This window comes from Asparagus officinalis, chromosome 5, assembly GCF_001876935.1.
Source record: "Asparagus officinalis chromosome 5, Aspof.V1, whole genome shotgun sequence".
NCBI classification, from domain to species: domain Eukaryota; kingdom Viridiplantae; phylum Streptophyta; class Magnoliopsida; order Asparagales; family Asparagaceae; genus Asparagus; species Asparagus officinalis.
The window spans coordinates 20,244,344-20,262,988 of record NC_033798.1 but is presented as its reverse complement, the minus strand read 5'-3'; the positions used below and the strand labels follow the sequence as shown (position 1 = coordinate 20,262,988).

Genomic DNA, 18,645 nt, shown 5'->3' with positions numbered 1-18,645 from the left:
CTGCGACGTGACGATCTCGGCAGCGAGATCGGTGGCTCCCACTGTGGTCGCCAGATTGTTCGCGGTGTTCGCGGTGAAAATTGCCTTCATTGAATTCATTGTTATCTCAAATAACAGCTTTTCGAGTTACAAAGATCCGGTCTTTTTTTTAGATCCGGTTACAACGAAAATCAAAGAAAATAAAAGAAAAGATTATAACTTTCTCCTTGTTTTTTCGAACAAATCGCGAGCTCCTGTTTTGCGGTCGCTCGCTTGTGTGGGTTCTTTGCCAACGCCGGGGTTAATCCCTGGACCACCGCGCGATCTAGATCCAGTCGGATCTACATGATTTGACGGGTATTATTTCGCAAAGGAAATAATAACCGGGAGGGATTAGTTCACCAAGGAAATAATCGCTCAAATCTCGGGAACAAAGACCAAGCTTTGATCCGGAGTGTGATCTCGTGTAGATCTCAGATCTGCTCTTTCTCTCTCTCGAACTCCTGCCTTTTGTGACGTGGATGCTCGCCGAGAATCAGATCTGAATGTTCAAGTCTTCAAGTCTTCAAAACTCCAAGCTCGATCTTCAATTTGGCAGAGTTTCGGCTCTCAAAGTTTCCACCTCTGAAAAATGAACCAAGGGGGCCTATTTATAGGCTCTCTGAACTGTGCCCGCGCACAGATCTGGGTCGGCCACCTATGGGTGGCCGGCACTGGGGGCCGGGCCACCCTGAAGTGGCTCGGTTTCGGCCGAGCCCCTCAGGGTGTTTGGGTTCCGTCGTTTTGTCGTTGTTCCCATTTTGTTCGTGATTCGGTTGTGCGGTTGATTTGTCTGGACTCGATTTGTTGACCTGATTTGGCAGTAAATCCGATTCCTGATTTGGCAGTAAATCCACTTCTGAGTTCGAGTCCGAAACCGATCTTGATTCGGTCGTGATTCGGTCGTGATTCATCCGAGTCCGCTCTTGTTTGGATGACTCGTTGACTCCCCAAACCGTTGGCTTGATTCCGCACGCGAATGGATGCATTCCGTTGCTCACGTGCGATTCGTTGACCTCGTCGCCTCGTCACTCGATGGTTTGTCGAATCACCACGCCGAGCTATGCCAAGGGACTTATAAGCAATTTTACATGCCTACACTAACTTCATCAAGTATAACAATCAAAGGCACAAATATATAAGCACCGTCTTATATTTGACAAAAACAACCCAGATCATTGGGTGTTTTTGTCTGAAGCTTTATGCTAATAAAAAACAAAACCCCCATGAGTTATCTTAGATTTGACCAGAAAAAATACAAATACAAATGAATTAGAAATAAGAAATTAGAAAAAAAAGAATTATTTTTGGGATTTTCATGCTTGACCAGCATTCAGAAGCTACAAGACCGAAGAATGGCCTAATGAGGAGTTCATTGCAAGATTTTTGTCCAGTGCGATATATAGACCCAAATGTACTTATTCGTCAAAAACTCACTTTTTAGCTAATTAAGCTGAATTCAAGAAGAAGTATTCGTCAAAAACTCACTTTTTAGCTAATTAAGCTGAATTCAAGAAGAAGATAAAGGATTTACCATGGACAAATAAGCAACAACCACTTTTTAGCTAATTAAGCTGAATTCAAGAAGAAGATAAAGGATTTACCATGGACAAATAAGCAACAACGATTCGACCACCATTTTTCTGAGTGAAGATGAACTCAAGCACGAACCCAATCACCGACAGCTGAAGAAAAGCTATGACGATCGAATAAGTCATATCCCCTTCCAATTTCAGCTTCTCGAGAGAGAGTGAGAGAGGCGGACCATGGCTGTCGGCTGAGGAGAGAGAGTGTGTGTGAGAGAGGCGGACCGCGACTGTCAGCTATCGCGGGTGGCGGCTATCGGCTGAGGAGAGTGAGAGAGAGCGAGACAGAGGGATTGAGGAAAATGGGAAATTGAGAATGAGTAGCAACGACTGGGACTGGGAGTCTGAGAGGAAATGAGGTTAGGGTTAAGGGTTTAGGATGGGTCGGGTAAACGGATAGGGTTTGAAGCTTTTGGGAATATATTTGGTCGGTTCGGGTCGGGTCGATTTGAAAAGTTGTCAACCCAACCCGAACCGCCTTACTCATAAAACCGCTTTTTTGGGGTTGGTTCAGGTCGGTTCGGTCAGTTTTTTCGGATTGAATCGAACCATGCTCAGCCCTAGTGTACACGATGTTTTTCATATTTCGATGCTTGAGAAGCATCTGCGAGATGATGAGTAGCAGAGAGTGATTGATTCACCAGAGATTGAGATTCAGGATGACTTGACTACCGTAGAGATTCCGGTATGCATACTTGATAGAGAAAATAAAAAGCTTAGGAATAAAGTCATTCCATTAGTGAAAGTTCAGTGGAACCGGCAAGGAACCGAAGAGATTTCTTAGGAGCGCGAGGAGGATGTTTGTCGCGACTACCCGCACATGTTTGGACAGGTATGATGTTGATGCTTTGATAGTTGTATTATCTATGTTGTTTAGTCACATTTATATTTATCTTTAACACTAGAATGGGGATATTATCACCTGATCCTTAATCATTTGAAACATATGGTATATACATGAGGGTTTTCTTATTTAGATTATTTCGCTCGACGTACTAATTTCATTTAGTTAGGGATTTAGTTGAGAATGTTTGCATTCTAAGTTGTTAACCTTAAATATCATTGTGCTAATTCTATGAAATATGTGCAAAAGGTTTTCTTTATATGAAATACACCTTCTTAATGTGTTTTCCCAGTTATTAAGCTTTGTGATGTGACTGCGGAATTTCGACGACGAAATCCTGAATGTAAAACCCCGATAATTTTTGAATGATATATTAATATGAGATTAATTATGATATATGGATATTTAGGATGATAAATATCATTAAATGGTATATGAGTATAATACCATATGTTTTGAGTATGAACGAGTTCATACATAAGAGAGAACAGAGTCGAAACATGCACATTGGCCAAACTCATAAAAAACTAGTAAAATCCCAGTCCGGTCGACCGTCACGGTCGACTGCGAAACCTGCAGAGAGTTTTTAACCTGTTTTGAGTTGGTTTCGGATTTCTAAACCCATATTCGTTTTCCCTGATATATATATGAGTTTTTCACGTTTTTCTCAGTTTTTCTAAGAACCATAATAGCCACCAAAACCCCCAAACCCTAGTTTGTTTTCTTGGAGAAGATTGGAGGCTTTCGAGCGAGATTTTTTCTCGGTTTTTGGCTTTTAGAGTGGAGATCTCTTTCAACCTTGCTTCTAAAACATTTTACGACAATCTCAGACGAGTATCATCTCTGCTAATCCCCCTCCTAGTTTTCAAAATATTTTTAAAGAGATTTAAACATGTTTTGTAGAGCCTAAACGACTAGATTATGAATAAAAGATCTTTTGTATTATATGTATAAAGATTAGGTCTTTTCATGCTAAAAAGGTTAAGAACGAATTTTGCAGATGTATTTAAGATTTGAAGATGATTTTAAAACGTGGTTAATCTAAAGAAAGAAGTTTGATTCATCGTTTTGAGCTTTTATGCATGTTTTAGGGTTTTAAATATAAATATAATGCATAAAATCATGGTTATATATGTTGATTTTGTTTTTAGATATTTCTATCTGCTGTAACATGTTTGTATGCAAGATTTATGAAGTTTTTACCATATTTAAATCACAAAAACACAACGTGAACACGACACATATTAAAAATCTGAGAAGCTGGAAATCTAGGTCACGGTCGGCCACCACGGTCGACCGCGTGTGTCCACAGTCGACCGCCATGGTCGACCGCATACAGGACAGAGACTTGGGTAGTCTCTGGAGCCCGTCGCGGTCAACCGTCACGGTCGACCGCCAGTCTGATGATGGTCGTGCATGTTTCATTTGGATTTTTTATTTGGTTTTCGAGCGATTCTCTCGACTTTGTGTTGATAGACTACAATGTTAAGAGTTGTTGAACACCTGGGATAATGGTGAACTTCAGATGTGGACACGCACACCAAGATTTGTGCATGTATGCTTAGATTATGTTAGATTGACACACTTTTGACACAAGTTAAACTGATAAACACATATGAATAGTATTGTTATATATGTACCCGGAAATAGGGAGATGAAACCTATTTGCCGCAGAACGATTGAGTAAGAGTATTACAATAGTATCGTTATTACATGTATCCAGAATAGGGAGATGATAAACCCTATTGCCGCAGAGCGATTGAGTAAGAATACTACAAGAGTATCGCTATATCACAAGAAGATGCACACATAGGTATTTAATCAGTTGTAAGTTTTACTTCCATGATAGATTACTTGTGAGTAGGGTATTTCTTTTGAGATTTTGGCACACCCGTTATGGATGACAGTTATATTCGTTTTGGTTTGATTGACATCCTCTTATATTAGAGCAGACTACTCGGATGTAATTCGAGATGATGTATTTATTCTTTATGTTGGAGATTTGAGTATGTTTCCTTGACTATTTGTTTTTCATAGAGAGCTATATGAATGATTTGATATATGTAAGTAATGACTCTATTTTCTTATTATACTCCTACCCCTTCCCCTGGGGAGAGGTAGTGATGATCTCTCTAGCGCTTTGACGCTCGTTGTTTCCCCTCTTTCAGGCAGCGAGTCCGGCGTACGGAGAGTCGCAGGTTGATGAGACTTCTTAGTTGTCCATTTAGCTACTTATTATACCTTGTAGTTATTGCGGAACTCCACATGTAGTTGATTATTTTCAGATTCTAGATTTGTATTTTAGTTTAGAGTTGAGGGCTTTTGTGAGACTTTGTTTATTTGACTCATTGTATTTGAGATCCAGTTTATCTCAGAGATATTTCTATTCTATTTCAGTTGGGCTCATATTTGATATTTCTTATGCTTCTTCTGTGTATATCCACTGATGCCTATTTCTATTTTTGCCTGTCTATACCCTCATCTATTTATTGTTTTCACTAGAGAGATAGTGATTGTGATGGTGAAACATGTCGTAGCATGGTGGTTGGTGCTTGGCAAGTTTGACAATCCAGGTTTCACCTGAGACTGTAGCCTTGTGTGAACCCTGGGGCGTCACACGAACCTGGAAGCATAAGCACACAGTAGAAAAAGAAGCCATCGGTCGACTGATAAAAAATATCGGTCGACCGATTCAAACACCAGGAAAACAAGAAAGTTTCTGGCCAGTCGACTGATACGAATTATTAGTCGACCGAAAACGTGCACGAGCAGTCCTGAGAAAAAACACCTTCTGGTCAGTCGACCAATAACTCGTATTAGACGACCGATCGCGGCAAAACAGAAACCAAGTCTATTACGTTTGTCGAACCTCGTTAAATCCGGTGTTCTCTCTTTTATTTATTCTTTCCTGCAAGTTTTTCGATTCGGTGTGATTTCTTACTTGCTAATTGTTCGTCACAAGACTCGGAGAGCACGGGTTGTCGATTGTTAACCCCAACAGTAATAATACCTCAAATTTCAAGAGGGACTAATTTTAAAATACTAAATATCGCAATAGTAATTTTTACGAGTTACCAGTTTCAAAATACTAAGTAGTGAGGAACTAATATAGAGAAACCTAATAAAGGAGTAAAGACCCTGCAGACCAACGCATTACTCCGAAGAAGTCGAGGCAAGGAAAAAGAGAACCTAACTTCACTGACACGAACAGGTCCCCAAAGAAACTCGTAACCCGTGGGTCCCTGTCCCACATCATCATGGTCATTTTCCAAGTCCCTCTAGCAAGTCCGAATCAGTTAAGTTACACTCTATCTTCGTTTAACTTTAAGGTGTTCCCTTCGATTTTGAAACCAATTCAGCGGCATACAAGTGAAAGAGACGGGCAGCAAAAGTTATTCCTACGGTACACCGAGCACACTGTTTTATGAATTTTTAATGCTGCTGACGCTCAGCTCAGCTGAGATACCTGAGCTCTATCACCCCCCCACTCTCAAAACCTAGCTAATGCTTACGCTTCATCCCCCCAGTCCCCTTCACTTTCCCAATTTTTATTAAGTTTTGTAATTATTTTAGCGAGCAACTTGGGTTGGGTTTTCTTTATAATGAAAATTTTGTTCTGAGCCTTATCTTGCAGTTTCTAGATATGGGTATCAACCTTTTCACGCCTCAGCGCTAGTTTTTCTTTGCGAGTTTGCTTCCTGCTGCAGTTTCTAGAGATGTGTATGTTTTGTTTTGACTCCTAGAGAGGTAATCATCTGGATTTTTGAATTTATTCTTGCAATAGTAAGCTAATTAAACCTGTCATATTCAGAGCAATCCCTGATCCTGTTGCTTTTTGGAGGCTTTAGAGGTTAGCTATACCCTGTTGCCATCACTTTTAGGTTGTTTTTAACCCTTTTTAAGGATTTTTTTTTTGGTGGGTTGTAGCGATTAGTGTTGCTTTAGTGCCCTTTGCTAAAAGTAGTAAATTAGTAAAAGATTTCTGGGCAAAACCCTTTTCAGCTTTGAGAAAGTAAAACAAGCTTTGGTGTTTGTGTATTGTTGGAGGATTTATTGCAATATATTTCTGAACAAACCCAATCGAGCTTCGGAAGAAAATAAGGATTGGGTTTTTTGAGCTATGGGGAGGTTCTATGTAGTATTGTGTTTGGCTCCTTGGTTCTTGATGATGGTTTCAGTGAGTGGAATAGGGGCAAACTGGGGTACACAAGCAAGTCACCCTCTGTCACCATCTATAGTGGTGCAGATGTTGAGAGACAATGGGATTCAGAAGGTGAAGTTGTTTGATGCCGAGGACGCAACTCTCACCATGCTGAAGAAGACCAACATCGAGGTGATGGTCGGCATCCCCAACGAGCTTCTGCAGAGCCTGGCGACAAGTATGAAGGCCGCGGAGAATTGGGTGGCGAAAAATGTCTCGGGGTATGTTAGTGATGGAGTTAACATCAGGTTTGTCCTCTGGCGTCTGAGTATTGTTATTCTCTTGCATATTATCGCTATACGTCCAATTTATTTTTTAGATTAATAATGTTAATATCTCTTTATTTTTTTCTAATAGCATATCCACAAGGCCAATCCTCCTTAAGATTTGTACTAATAAGTCAATTGATACCCTTCAACGTTTAACAGAGAGCGTTGCTATTGAGGAAGTGGGAAGCATCCTTATTTTTGAATTTTATGTGTATTTGGTGATGAACAAAGAAGGTGAAGGGTTGATACCATTTGTTCGCCCTTTTAATTGTAGTTGTGGAAATAGAGGAATTTACAATTTTTTGGTGTGCACAAGGATCTTTGTTGATGAGATTATTGGTGCTACCTAGTGAAAAATTTATAATTGGCGTTTATCGCGTTATCGTATGTAAATGACTTACATCACGTTGGAAAATTCATATGTGAATATAGTCCTACATTTGAAATATTAGCCCCGATTCATGGTCCGGGGTTAGCCCAAAAGCCCAACCCCTATAGTTTTTCATCCTATGAAAAATTATTTAAATTATTTAGTGTTCTTGCAATGTCAACTTTGAACTCCAGACCTATGATGACAATAGGTTTAGTTACCACTGGCCACTGTGTGATGTTGTTTAAGTGACATACACTATAATATAAAGTTTGAAAAGTAGCCGTGTTTTGGGGAAAAACATTTTTTGTTCAAAACGTAACATAGATTACCTGTCCTTCTTACCAGTATGAGGACCATGCTTTCTTGTGGATAACTGGGATATACTTAATGAAACGAGGAGATCATTGAAAATTCTTTTGTGAGTACAGTTCCACAATGGAACAGTTTAAAAGAGTAACATATTCAAGAAGTTGGGGACCTTGGGGTCAATTCCAACAGTTTCATCTCTTGAGTTAATTTGTTTATAATCCTTTGTCCGAGGCCCATTCAACCCACCAAGAGCCCAAATACTCCCAAGCAAAACTTATAGCTTTGGCTTCATTTCTTACTTTTGGTAGGGTGTGAGAGACACGCTTCTGCGAACTCCATTTTGCATATGATTGAGATTTGAGCCTACACAACTTAATTAGCGTGAGCAAGGTATAAATATGGGAGTACAGGTTTCTTTGGCAATCTGTGCACACAAATTTTAGCAACGTCTTTTTTATGTGCATTGTTGACAATTAACCTGACTATAATGGAGATAAATCAAATGTATCATATGCTTCGCGCGCATATCCAATAATTGGTCTACTCTTTATTGGGCTAGACCAGGCTATCAGACATTGAATTGGAAGCAAGGGATATTATCCAACACTGAATCTGAATTTCCTACAACTTTGACTGTGAAGATCCTACAAACCGGTCCCTCCACTAAATCAGGTTCAATGTGATTTTGACACATGACACTAACTATTAGGGTGTTTTAGGCTGTAAATAAGTGATTAACACAGAAATAAAAAATGGGTTTCCTGGTTTTGGAGTAGAAATGAGTTATGAGTTTTTCCTGGGTGGGTGGTGGGCGGGGGGGGCATGGCGTGGGCGAAAGAAATTCGGTAGCCAGTCACTTCTTGCGTTTGGAGCCAACGTGAGTTTCTTCTTCTGGGTGGAAGCATGAAAGAAAGAGGGGGGGGGGGGGGGGGGTTAAAAAAAAAAAGAAATCAATTTAATATGTTTTTACAATTTCTTAGTGAGTTTTGACTTCTATGTGAGTATAATTAATTGTCTTTATTTATGTGTTTTATTATATTTACAGGCGATGCAGATATTGAATTACCAATAAGTTTTGTACTTACTGTTTAGTATGATAAAACTGAAGAGATGACAAATTAATTCACTGCCAACACTTATTTGTTAGGATTATCCTTGTGTTCAACCCAGAAGATGACAAAAGAACACCGTCCAACCACTTTGACATCACAGCAACAGGCTGTGCTATAGTCTGAAGTACCGCATACTGTCCCAATGTCAGCGGTGAGCAGCCTGTAGTCACTTCAGGCTGTCGCAGGCTGTTTTTCGGGCTGGTTTGGATAGATTTTCAGGTATTTCTTTTATGCACAGGATAGTACTCTGTAAATAGCATTGTTTGTCATGTCTAGTGTTTGACCAAGCCAAAGAAAAGCTTGAAAAGGGTTGAATAGAGTGTGGAGAAGAAACAAAAGTGAAACTTGGGGTATGTGAGGAGCTTTTGCGAGATCAAGAGGAGGATTCTTGTACTGATCTTGAATAACTTAAGAAAGGCTAGATCTTGTAATCTCTGATAATAAAGAAGACTTTATTCTCTCCCTGTGGATGTAGGCAATTGTTGGATCATGTTAAATCTTTTGTCTTTCAAAGATTCTACTAGTCTGCGATATTCTCATTTGTTCTTTTTTTTAATTAATAGTTTCAGATTTTTTTTCTTTTTTCTTGTGTTTCCCTATTGCAAGTAGATCGTTTGCCCTTGTTAAATGGAGTAGATCTAAATCGGTAGATCCATGCGAATCTCCTGCACAAATTATCGAAGCTAATTGTGTCCTATTTGCAACCATTAGTATCAGAGCAATTTTCTGGTTTTCCATATTTATTGCAGCCTAAATACACCCTAACACCATGGTCAACTGTCAAAATCACATTGGACTTTATTTAGTGGTGAAGTCTGTTCTAGGATTCCTCTGTAGCCAAGTCGGTTCCTTAGAGTGTCTGATTTCCTATCACCCTAGGTGGACTAAGTTATGTCTCTTCTTCCCCTCCACAACATATAGAGGGCTTTCATAAAGAGGCACATGCAAAAACATACCACAAGAGAACAATGCCTAGAGCTTTTATAACTTTTTCTTCAAATTTCAGTATTTAAGAGTTAGTATCAGGTTGATGATTGTAAGTGGAGGTTTCTTGCTGATCAATCAATGTGGTTACCTCTGACTATTGGGCAAGGTGTACGTGACAGATCTATGAAGAATGATCTTCATTTTGATAGCTTTATAAACAAGTTTGCTGTTTGTTATAGACTATGCTAAGGTACGTTATATTATTCCTTTGTATATGAGTATGTTCCTGTTATGGTGTTCCCCTGTTGACATATGAGTAATATGTAGGGACTTATTTGTAAGTTGTATTTTGTAGGGGCCTATATAAGCTCAAGAGATTGCATAATAAGATTAGGGTTTTCATATTCTTTATGGTATCAGAGCCGCCAAAACCCTAGCCGCCTAGGTCTAGCATAGCGCAGCAAGGGGCGGTCAAAGGTTGGGGGGGTTCGGTAGGTCTGAGGGTTTTCGGGTCTGAGGGGGGATTCGGGTCTGAGGGGTGTCGAGGGGGTTTTGGGATCGGAGAATCGGTGAACAGAGAGGTGGGGGGGGGGTTTCGGCCCGAAAACAGAGAGGGGAGGGGGTTTCGACTCGGGAAAACAAAAGGGGGGGGGGCCAGCGAGGTGGGGAGGATGATCCGGTGGGGGGGGCTTTTGTCCGGTGGGGGGCTGCGATGGGAAGGATGATTCGAAGGGGGGCGGTTTCCAGTGAGGGGTGGGCGGCCAGGTGAGAGAGGGGGGGTGATGGCGGCGCCCCCCTGTTTTTCCGATCCCAAACAGCCCCCCCCTCAGACCTTTGCCGCCGCTTGCTGCGCTATGCTAGACCTAGAGTTTGGCATGGGTTCCCTTGACTCAGTCCTCGAACTGATGACAGGAAGAGTATATATCTCACATCGATGAGATATATAACTGGTTTTGGTTCTTGTTTCCTCTGAGAAACGAGAATTGGTTTGAGATCCTACTCTTGTTGTGCAGCAGAGGTGCTACCGAAATTTTTACTGCACACAACAAGGGTCAGAAGAGAAGCTGAACAGGTGGTGGGTCTGAAGCCTATTCGATGGAGGAGATCATCAAGAAGTTGAACCCCGCGGAGGTGTTAACTTTGATGAAGCTAATGAAGTTGTCGGCTGGTGAGAGTGCGACAAAACCATCGAAGAAGTTGGAGCTTCCGACCATCGATCTGAAGCTTGATGGACCGAGTACTTACCTGAGCTGGTCGCGGCGGGTGAGATACACCCTTGCAGGGAGGAACCTGGAGGGTTACTTGACAGGAGAGGCGACAGAACCTGAGGAGAACTCGGAGGGAAGAGATGAGTGGAAGTCCACTCATATGTTGGTGTACATCTGGCTTCTCAACTCGTTGGTCCCGACGATCGCCGCCACGGTGGATGGCATTGAGAAGGTGAAGGACGTTTGGGAGAAGTTGAGGAGGACATATGATGGAGTGGGAAATAACCTGAGTGTATTCCAGATTAAAGGAGAGATCAACGCCACAGTCCAGGGAGAGAGGACTGTACAGGAATATGCTACAGAGCTGGAACGCCTGTGGCTGGATTATGATCATTTTTCTCCCCGGACTAGCTGCAAGGACCCGGGATGTAAAGAGCGGGAGGCCTTTCTACAAGAGAGGACTATGGTGTTTCTTAAAGGATTGACATCAGAGTTCGCTCAGCGAATCGCATTGCTGCTAGCTCAGCCGAAGATTCCCACGCTTGAGGAGGCTGTCTCTGCTATGATCCAGGAGGAGACTCGCATTCGGCTGCAGGCGGGGACATGTGAACTTCCTGTGGTGAAGTCAGCACTGACAGCCTCTAGCAACACTGGATCTAGGGGAGAGACTGGTGGGTCATCTAAGGCATGCTTGCACCAAGCCACCCAAGGAAGGAGATTCGGGTGGACGTGGACAGTTTGGAGGTCGTGGTCGTGGCCGTGGGGGTCGACGAGGTGGAAGAGGAGTAGGAAATCAGGCGAAACTGACGGTAGCAGAAGAAGAAGAAGCTGAGGTGGTCTTTACAGAGGAGGATCTTGCTCTCCTCACGATACTCAAGAAAAAACAGCAAATAGCAGGGGATGGAGATTTGAGGAGTGGTATTGCGGAGGCATCCACTTCGTTCTTCGCCAGAGGCAACACTGCTAGCTATGCTCATCCGACCAAAGGTACTGATGACATACATGCTCTTACTTCTATATCTCCTGACAGATCATCAGAGTGGATAGTCGACTCCGATGCGTCTCGTCATGTGATAGGTAATGCTAGTGAGTTCTCATCATATACTCACTTAGCATCGCCTGATAGTATTCAAACAGCTAGTGGACTGTGGTATCTGGATCGTGAAGGGCTGGATTCAGCATTGGTGTCAGTCATAGAGGAAGCAGGAGTAGGATCTAAAATGAGTGCTGAAAATGAGTTAATGCTCCATCACCAGCGTTTGGGACACTCATCCTTTAGTGTTTTAGGTAGATTGTATCCTTCTTTATTTGAGAAAGCAAATAAACAGAAACTTGTGTGTGATGCATGTGAGTTTGGAAAGCTTACTAGAAGCTCTTATGTTAGTTCTGGTCATAGAAGTTCTCATGCATTTGACCTGGTACATTCAGATGTTTGGGGGCCTTGTTCCACAAGTTCTATGAATGGATACAAATATTTTGTTACATTTATTGATTGCTTCTCTCGTGTTACTTGGTTATACCTGATGAAGAATAAGAGTGATGTGTTTGGGTGCTTCCAAAATTTTCATAGGACTGTTCAGACTCAATACGGAGCAGTGGTGAAAGTATTGAGGTCAGATAATGGGACGGAGTATACCAACAGAGCCTTTGAAGAATATTTGTCAGCTCAAGGAATACATCACCAGACAACCTGTCCATACACACCAGCTCAGAATGGGGTAGCGGAAAGGAAGAACAGACATCTTTTAAAGGTTGCTAGAAGCATGATGATCTCTATGAATGTCCCAGAAACATTACGGGGACAAACAGTATTGACCGCAGCAACATTGATCAACAGAATGCCCTCGAGAGTGTTGGATTGGAAGTCTCCGTGTGAGATATTGAAGGGAGATAATGGTGGGATCCTTCCACTCAAAGTGTTTGCCTGTGTGTGTTTTGTGAAGGACAACAGGCCATCTGTCGGGAAGCTTGCCCCTAGAGCTGTGAAGTGCATCTTTGTGGGATATTCTGCTACTCAGAAGGGATATGTTTGCTGGAGCCCGGTGGAGAAAAGGTTGTTTGTGAGCATGGATGTGCACTTTCGAGAACTCGAGCCATATTACACCCAGAAGGTAACTTCATCCGCTGGTAACTCGCCCAATACTAGAAGTATGAGGCGAGAGGAGGAGAATGGTGAGAGAACGGTGAACAATGTGGAGAAATCCATTTATGTATCGATTCCTTGGGAGGGAGAATTGGTTGAGGAGCAGGAGAATGACGAAGAAAAGGAAAATGAGACAATAGGTGTTAGGCCCACGGTTCAGGGGGAGCTACTAACTTATAGTAGGAAGGGCAAGCAAATTGCAGGAACAGTACCTACAGTGCCATTAGTGCTGCCAAGTCTCTTGCCAACGCCTATCCCGACTCCTGAAACACCTACACCACCACCAGAGTAAATTGCAGGAACAGTACCTACAGTGCCACTAGTACTGCCAAGTCTCTTGCCAACGCCTACCTCGACTCCTGAAACACCTACACCACCACCAGTTTCATCCCAAGGTGATAACATTCCTACTGATAACATTCCTCTCCCTACTGATAACATTCCTCCCCCTACTCCTCCCACACCAATATCAGTACGGAGGACTACTCGTAGTAATGCGGGAAATCCTCCCGATAGATATGGTTGGGATCTTGCCTAATTTGTATCATATTCTAATATCCACCCTGCACATGGGGCATTCATTGTATCATTGGACTCTGTTACTGTACCTAACAATTGGCAGGTTCCTAAGAAGGACCCAAAGTGGAAAGCGGCTATGCACGAGGAGCTAGGAGCTCTAGAGAAGAACCGTACTTGGGAGCTAGTAAAACTACCAGAAGGGAAGAGAGCAGTTGGATGCAAGTGAGTCTTCACTGTGAAGCAGAATCCAGATGGACAAGTTGAGTGCTACAAGGCTCGTCTGGTGGCAAAAGGATATAGTCAGACATATGGCATCGATTATGACGAGACCTTTGCACCGGTGGCGAAGATGAGCGCTGTTCGGACCTTAATCTCTCTAGCAGTAAATGGTGGATGGAAGCTACACCAACTAGATGTGAAGAATGCATTTCTTCATGGAGATCTAGTGGAGGAGGTATACATGGAGATACCACCAGGATTCGGTACAGATCAGACAGTGGGAAAGGTCTGCAGATTGAAGAAGTCTTTCTATGGGCTGAAGCAGTCTCATCGTGCTTGGTTTGACAGATTCAGAAGGGCTATGATTGGTATGGGGTACCAACAGATCAACGCCGACCATACAGTGTTCTTTTGACGGAGTGAAGGCCACATTACCATACTTGCAGTATATGTGGATGATATGATTATTACAGGGGATGATGAGAAGGAGATTGCTCAACTCAAAATGAGACTGGGTAAGGAATTCGAGGTGAAAGATCTTGGCTTGCTTCGATACTTTCTTGGAATAGAGATAGCTCGAGGAGCGGAGGGAATCGTCCTATCCCAGAGAAAGTATGCACTGGATCTTCTCAAAGAGACAGGGATGTTAGGGTGCAAACCTGCAACTACACCGATCGACCAAAAGTTCAAGCTAGGTGCTGAGGCTGGAGAACCAGTTGATCGTGACAGATACCAGAGGTTGGTGGGAAGGCTGATCTATTTGAGTCACACACGTCTTGATCTCTCTTTTGCAGTGAGCGTGGTGAGTCGCTACATGCACGATCCGAGGAAGGATCATATGGACGCTGTGTACCAGATTCTGAGATATTTAAAGAGTGCCCCCGGAAAGGGGCTGATATTCAGAAAGAATGGACATGTGAGCATCGAGGGTTATTGCGACTCTGATTGGGCTAGCTGTGCTGATGACAGGAGATCCACCTCAGGATATTGTATCTTTATAGGAGGTAACTTGGTCTCGTGGAAGAGCAAGAAGCAATCGGTGGTAGCGAGGTCAACAGCTGAAGCAGAGTATAGAGCCATGGCCTTAGGAGTTGCAGAGTTGTTGTGGTTGAAGAGTATGTTGGTGGAGCTGAAGCTGGATCAAGGATCCCAGATGAAGCTGTGGTGTGATAACAAGTCAGCCATCAGTATCGTCAACAACCCAGTGCAGCATGATAGAACCAAACACATCGAGATCGATAGGTTCTTCATCAAAGAGAAATTAGACAATGGACTACTGGAGTTAAGTCATGTTCCAACTAAGGATCAGGCAGCAGATTGTCTGACTAAAGGACTTAGTTCGTTAGATATGATTAGAGGATGTGACAAGATGGACTTAGTGGATATCTTTCGCCCATCTTGAGGAGGAGTGTTGACATATGAGTAATATGTAGGGATTTATTTGTAAGTTGTATTTTGTAGGGGCCTATATAAGCCCAAGAGATTGCATAATAAGATTAGGGTTTTCATATTCTTTATCCCCTTTCGTCAAAACACAATTTTATTGCCGAGCAACACAATTTTATTGCCGAGCAACGGACAAGTGTATTTCTACATATAACGGCCCATCAACTTGGCGGCCTAGGCCCAGCAGGGATTCTGACTTAGCCGACTCGTCGAGTGGATACTCCTTCATGTCGACTCGAAAGACAGTACTAGTCAACCCTTTTGTCGAAGACGACTCGCTAGGAGTCCACTCGACTATTTATTCAACGCCTCACGAGGACGACTCGAAAGGCGTGACTTCTCGGCAAAGTTAAAGGACTATTTTCTCCTTGAGTCTCACTCTGGCAACGTGTCGACATCGCATTTAATGCATGGCTGACACATCATACCTCTAGCCCCAATAGCCTTTATGACTCATCGGACCATGTGGGGCACCGCCGTGCCACCACCCACTTCTTATTCAATCATTGTTTTAAATATTCCCGACATGGCCCGATATATCCCTCGATATATCCTTTTACAGGGCTTGCCGCAACCGATATGGTCTTTAAATATCCTTTATCGCTTTTTAACTATTTTGAGTGATAAATCCCCGGTATGGCCAATATATTAGCTGATATGTAGACCAATATATATATATTTATATAGCTTGTTGCAAAATAATATACCGTGTTTGGAATTTTTTGGCGAGATATCAAGATTTCCCCATTATATCAAATGACATTTTGTCCTAAAAAAAGCAGATCGAATGTTGCAACGTTGCTTTGTACTTTTGTTTGTTTTAGAAGGTTGATTAGTGATCCTAAACATATATTATTCATATTTTGTATGTTTAAATTTCATTACATATGTTGAGATTACATTTTAATGCATTATACTATGTATGCAAATATTCATTATGACATTCCGATATTTACCACATATCCCCGATATTTCCCCGATATCCGCAATTCGATATGAATTTTGACCATCCGATATTTCCCCGATATCCGATATTTAAAACCTTGCATTCAATGTTGAAGTGATCATTCCCCCAGTCACCAACTGACACCTGTAAAGCAGGTGCTGACGCAGCCGTCAGTCCACACTTCGCCACTGTCTCTCAGTGCTCGGCCGAAGTGACTAATCTACCATTATACCCTTGGTATATATACAAATACTATTTCAATTTGAGAGGCCTGAATTCTGGATTCTTATCCAAATTCTCTAAATTTGCAAATCATACTGCACACCTACAAGAACTCTCACAGTTCTTATTTGATCCCACTCAAGTTCAAATACTCTGGCGGGCGTCGGGACGAGGCAATCGGGCGGGAGTCGGGATGAGGCAGTCGAGTAGGCATCAGGACAAGGCAGGCGGGCGGGAGTCGGAAGCAGTGAAGGAGGAGAAGAGTAGGGGGATCGGCGGTTGTGGAGGAGGAAGAGAGTAGGGGGTCGGCTGATTGAGGAAAGAGGAGAAAGAACAAGGGGTCGGTCTTAGGGTTTTACACCCGTGAGGCTTCACACCAACAATTAGCTAACCAAAAATTTTTGATTCAAATCTTCATTGATTCTCAATGGCCTCATACAACCTTATTTATAAAGAAAAACTACGTGCACACAACATGTTATAAAAATGGAAACAAACCAAAAAAAGATATAGTCAAATCTCTCAATAAAAACCTTACCAAAATAGAAAAATCCCTCAAATCTCTCGCAATTAAAACTAAATTAAGATCTGGTCAAACTTGCCAAATCTTCCTTATTCAAAACTAAAATAAAAAAAGTTAAATAAGCAAATATGAAAATTTGTCATTGTTGTCCTCATCATTCTCCCCGGGTGGGAGAAAACTTGACCCCGTCGAGTTAGTTGTAGAAATTTATCATCTTCAATATACTATGCCTGCATCTTAATCCACCACCAGTTACTTTCCTGCATCTCAAATCATTAGCTAGATCTCATCGTAAATTCACCATCTAGAATATTATCAAAATTCATTGTTGCATGGGTGAATATATAGAAGTGAGGTAAAGTGAAAAAACTCTTAGAAACAATGTGCTAGGGTCAGGTTTATATCAGTGGATTGTCAATAAACATTATGCACTGCTTAATCAATCAATATTGAGAATGGAACTATGACCAAATCGATAATATAAATATTGCCATTAATTATTTCAAGAGAAAGTTCATAAATATCATGTCAAATCACAAACAGTTATAAAAAAAATTGTATTGGACAAGTCCAAACCATCTCAAATATCAACATTAACAGTTTTAAATTATGTCCTGACTTCATATCCTACATTTTAGTTAACAATGTATTTATTCAAATTAGATCACTGATTCCCCAATATATGATCAATGCAAATCAAAACAAAATGATTTAAATCAACTCAAATGACTATGTATGAAGTGCAGACTCAAATAATGCGATCAATGACAGATGTAAACTCAACGAAGTGTCTAACATGCATGACATCTTCTATCAAATGGAATAATTAGGCGTTGCTTCGTTAATATGCATAACAAATTTCCTATTCTAATAGTGAAAGCGAGGAACATGCAAACAAATGCATGAAAGATGAGTGCTTTTGTGCGCTTAACATAAGAGAGAAAGGAAATACTCTGCAAGGTATGCAGTTCATCTAAAATGTCAAGCTTAGGTCGAATATCAATAAAAACATTCGTGCTCAAACTTGTATCCCTAATCACTATATATTCCAAAAATAGATCAGTATATGTGTGAGTGACTGTCGAGGCAATGCATGGTGGTTTGATATAAAATATGGTAGTTATTTTACTATGCTCAGTTTGTGAGTTAACTTCCATACAGATATCTGAGTGATTCGCTTTAGGAACTAAGCCAGGAACGTATTGGGTGTCATGTATAGGTTCATGTTTGTCCGGGAGGACTTCGTGGGGAACATCAACAACGTTTTCAATCATTAGAGTGAGTTCAGAAAGAGTTGGAGTTTCAATTTCAGGAACAACTTCAGAGATAACATCACTATCAGTGAACTCCGTGATCAAAGGGGTAGCTTGGGGAATAATCAGAGTGTTGTCATTGCATGAAACTTCAGTCAACTCCACAATTGCAGGGGTAGTTTCTGAAGAAATGGAAGTATGTGGTTCTTCAATTTTACTATCCCGGATTCTCTTGTCAGAGTTAGATTCTGTCAATTCTACGACCTGGTTAACGGTTTCCTCAAGAATAGATTTTGATTCAGTTATAGGCGGCTTATTAATTTTAACTCTAAACGGGGTTGTACAGATGGTAGCAACGTATCTATATCCTTGACACTTGTAACTGTTGTCATATTAGTATAGTTAAGGGGGTTATTTGTAAGATGTGTTTATTGGGGTCTATATAAGCCCATGTTATCTCATTAATAAAATTAGGGTTTCTCAATTTCTTCATGGTATCAGAGCCTAGCCGCCAACCCTAGCCACCA

The 18,645-nt window shown here is 41.6% G+C and overlaps 1 protein-coding gene across 3 annotated transcripts in view; it reads left to right on the top strand.

The window, feature by feature from the left end:
* Window positions 5,841-18,645, top strand: part of LOC109843842 (glucan endo-1,3-beta-glucosidase 6-like) — a 23,655-nt gene continuing 10,850 nt past the window's right edge. The window contains exon 1 of one of the 3 annotated variants that reach the window (XM_020412803.1): window positions 5,841-6,897. In XM_020412803.1, coding sequence (XP_020268392.1) covers window positions 6,569-6,897 — 329 coding nt within the window. In that variant the 5' untranslated portion in view covers window positions 5,841-6,568. The remainder of the gene's footprint in view (window positions 6,898-18,645) is intronic. The other 2 variants (XM_020412801.1, XM_020412802.1) reach the window with 2 other exon arrangements.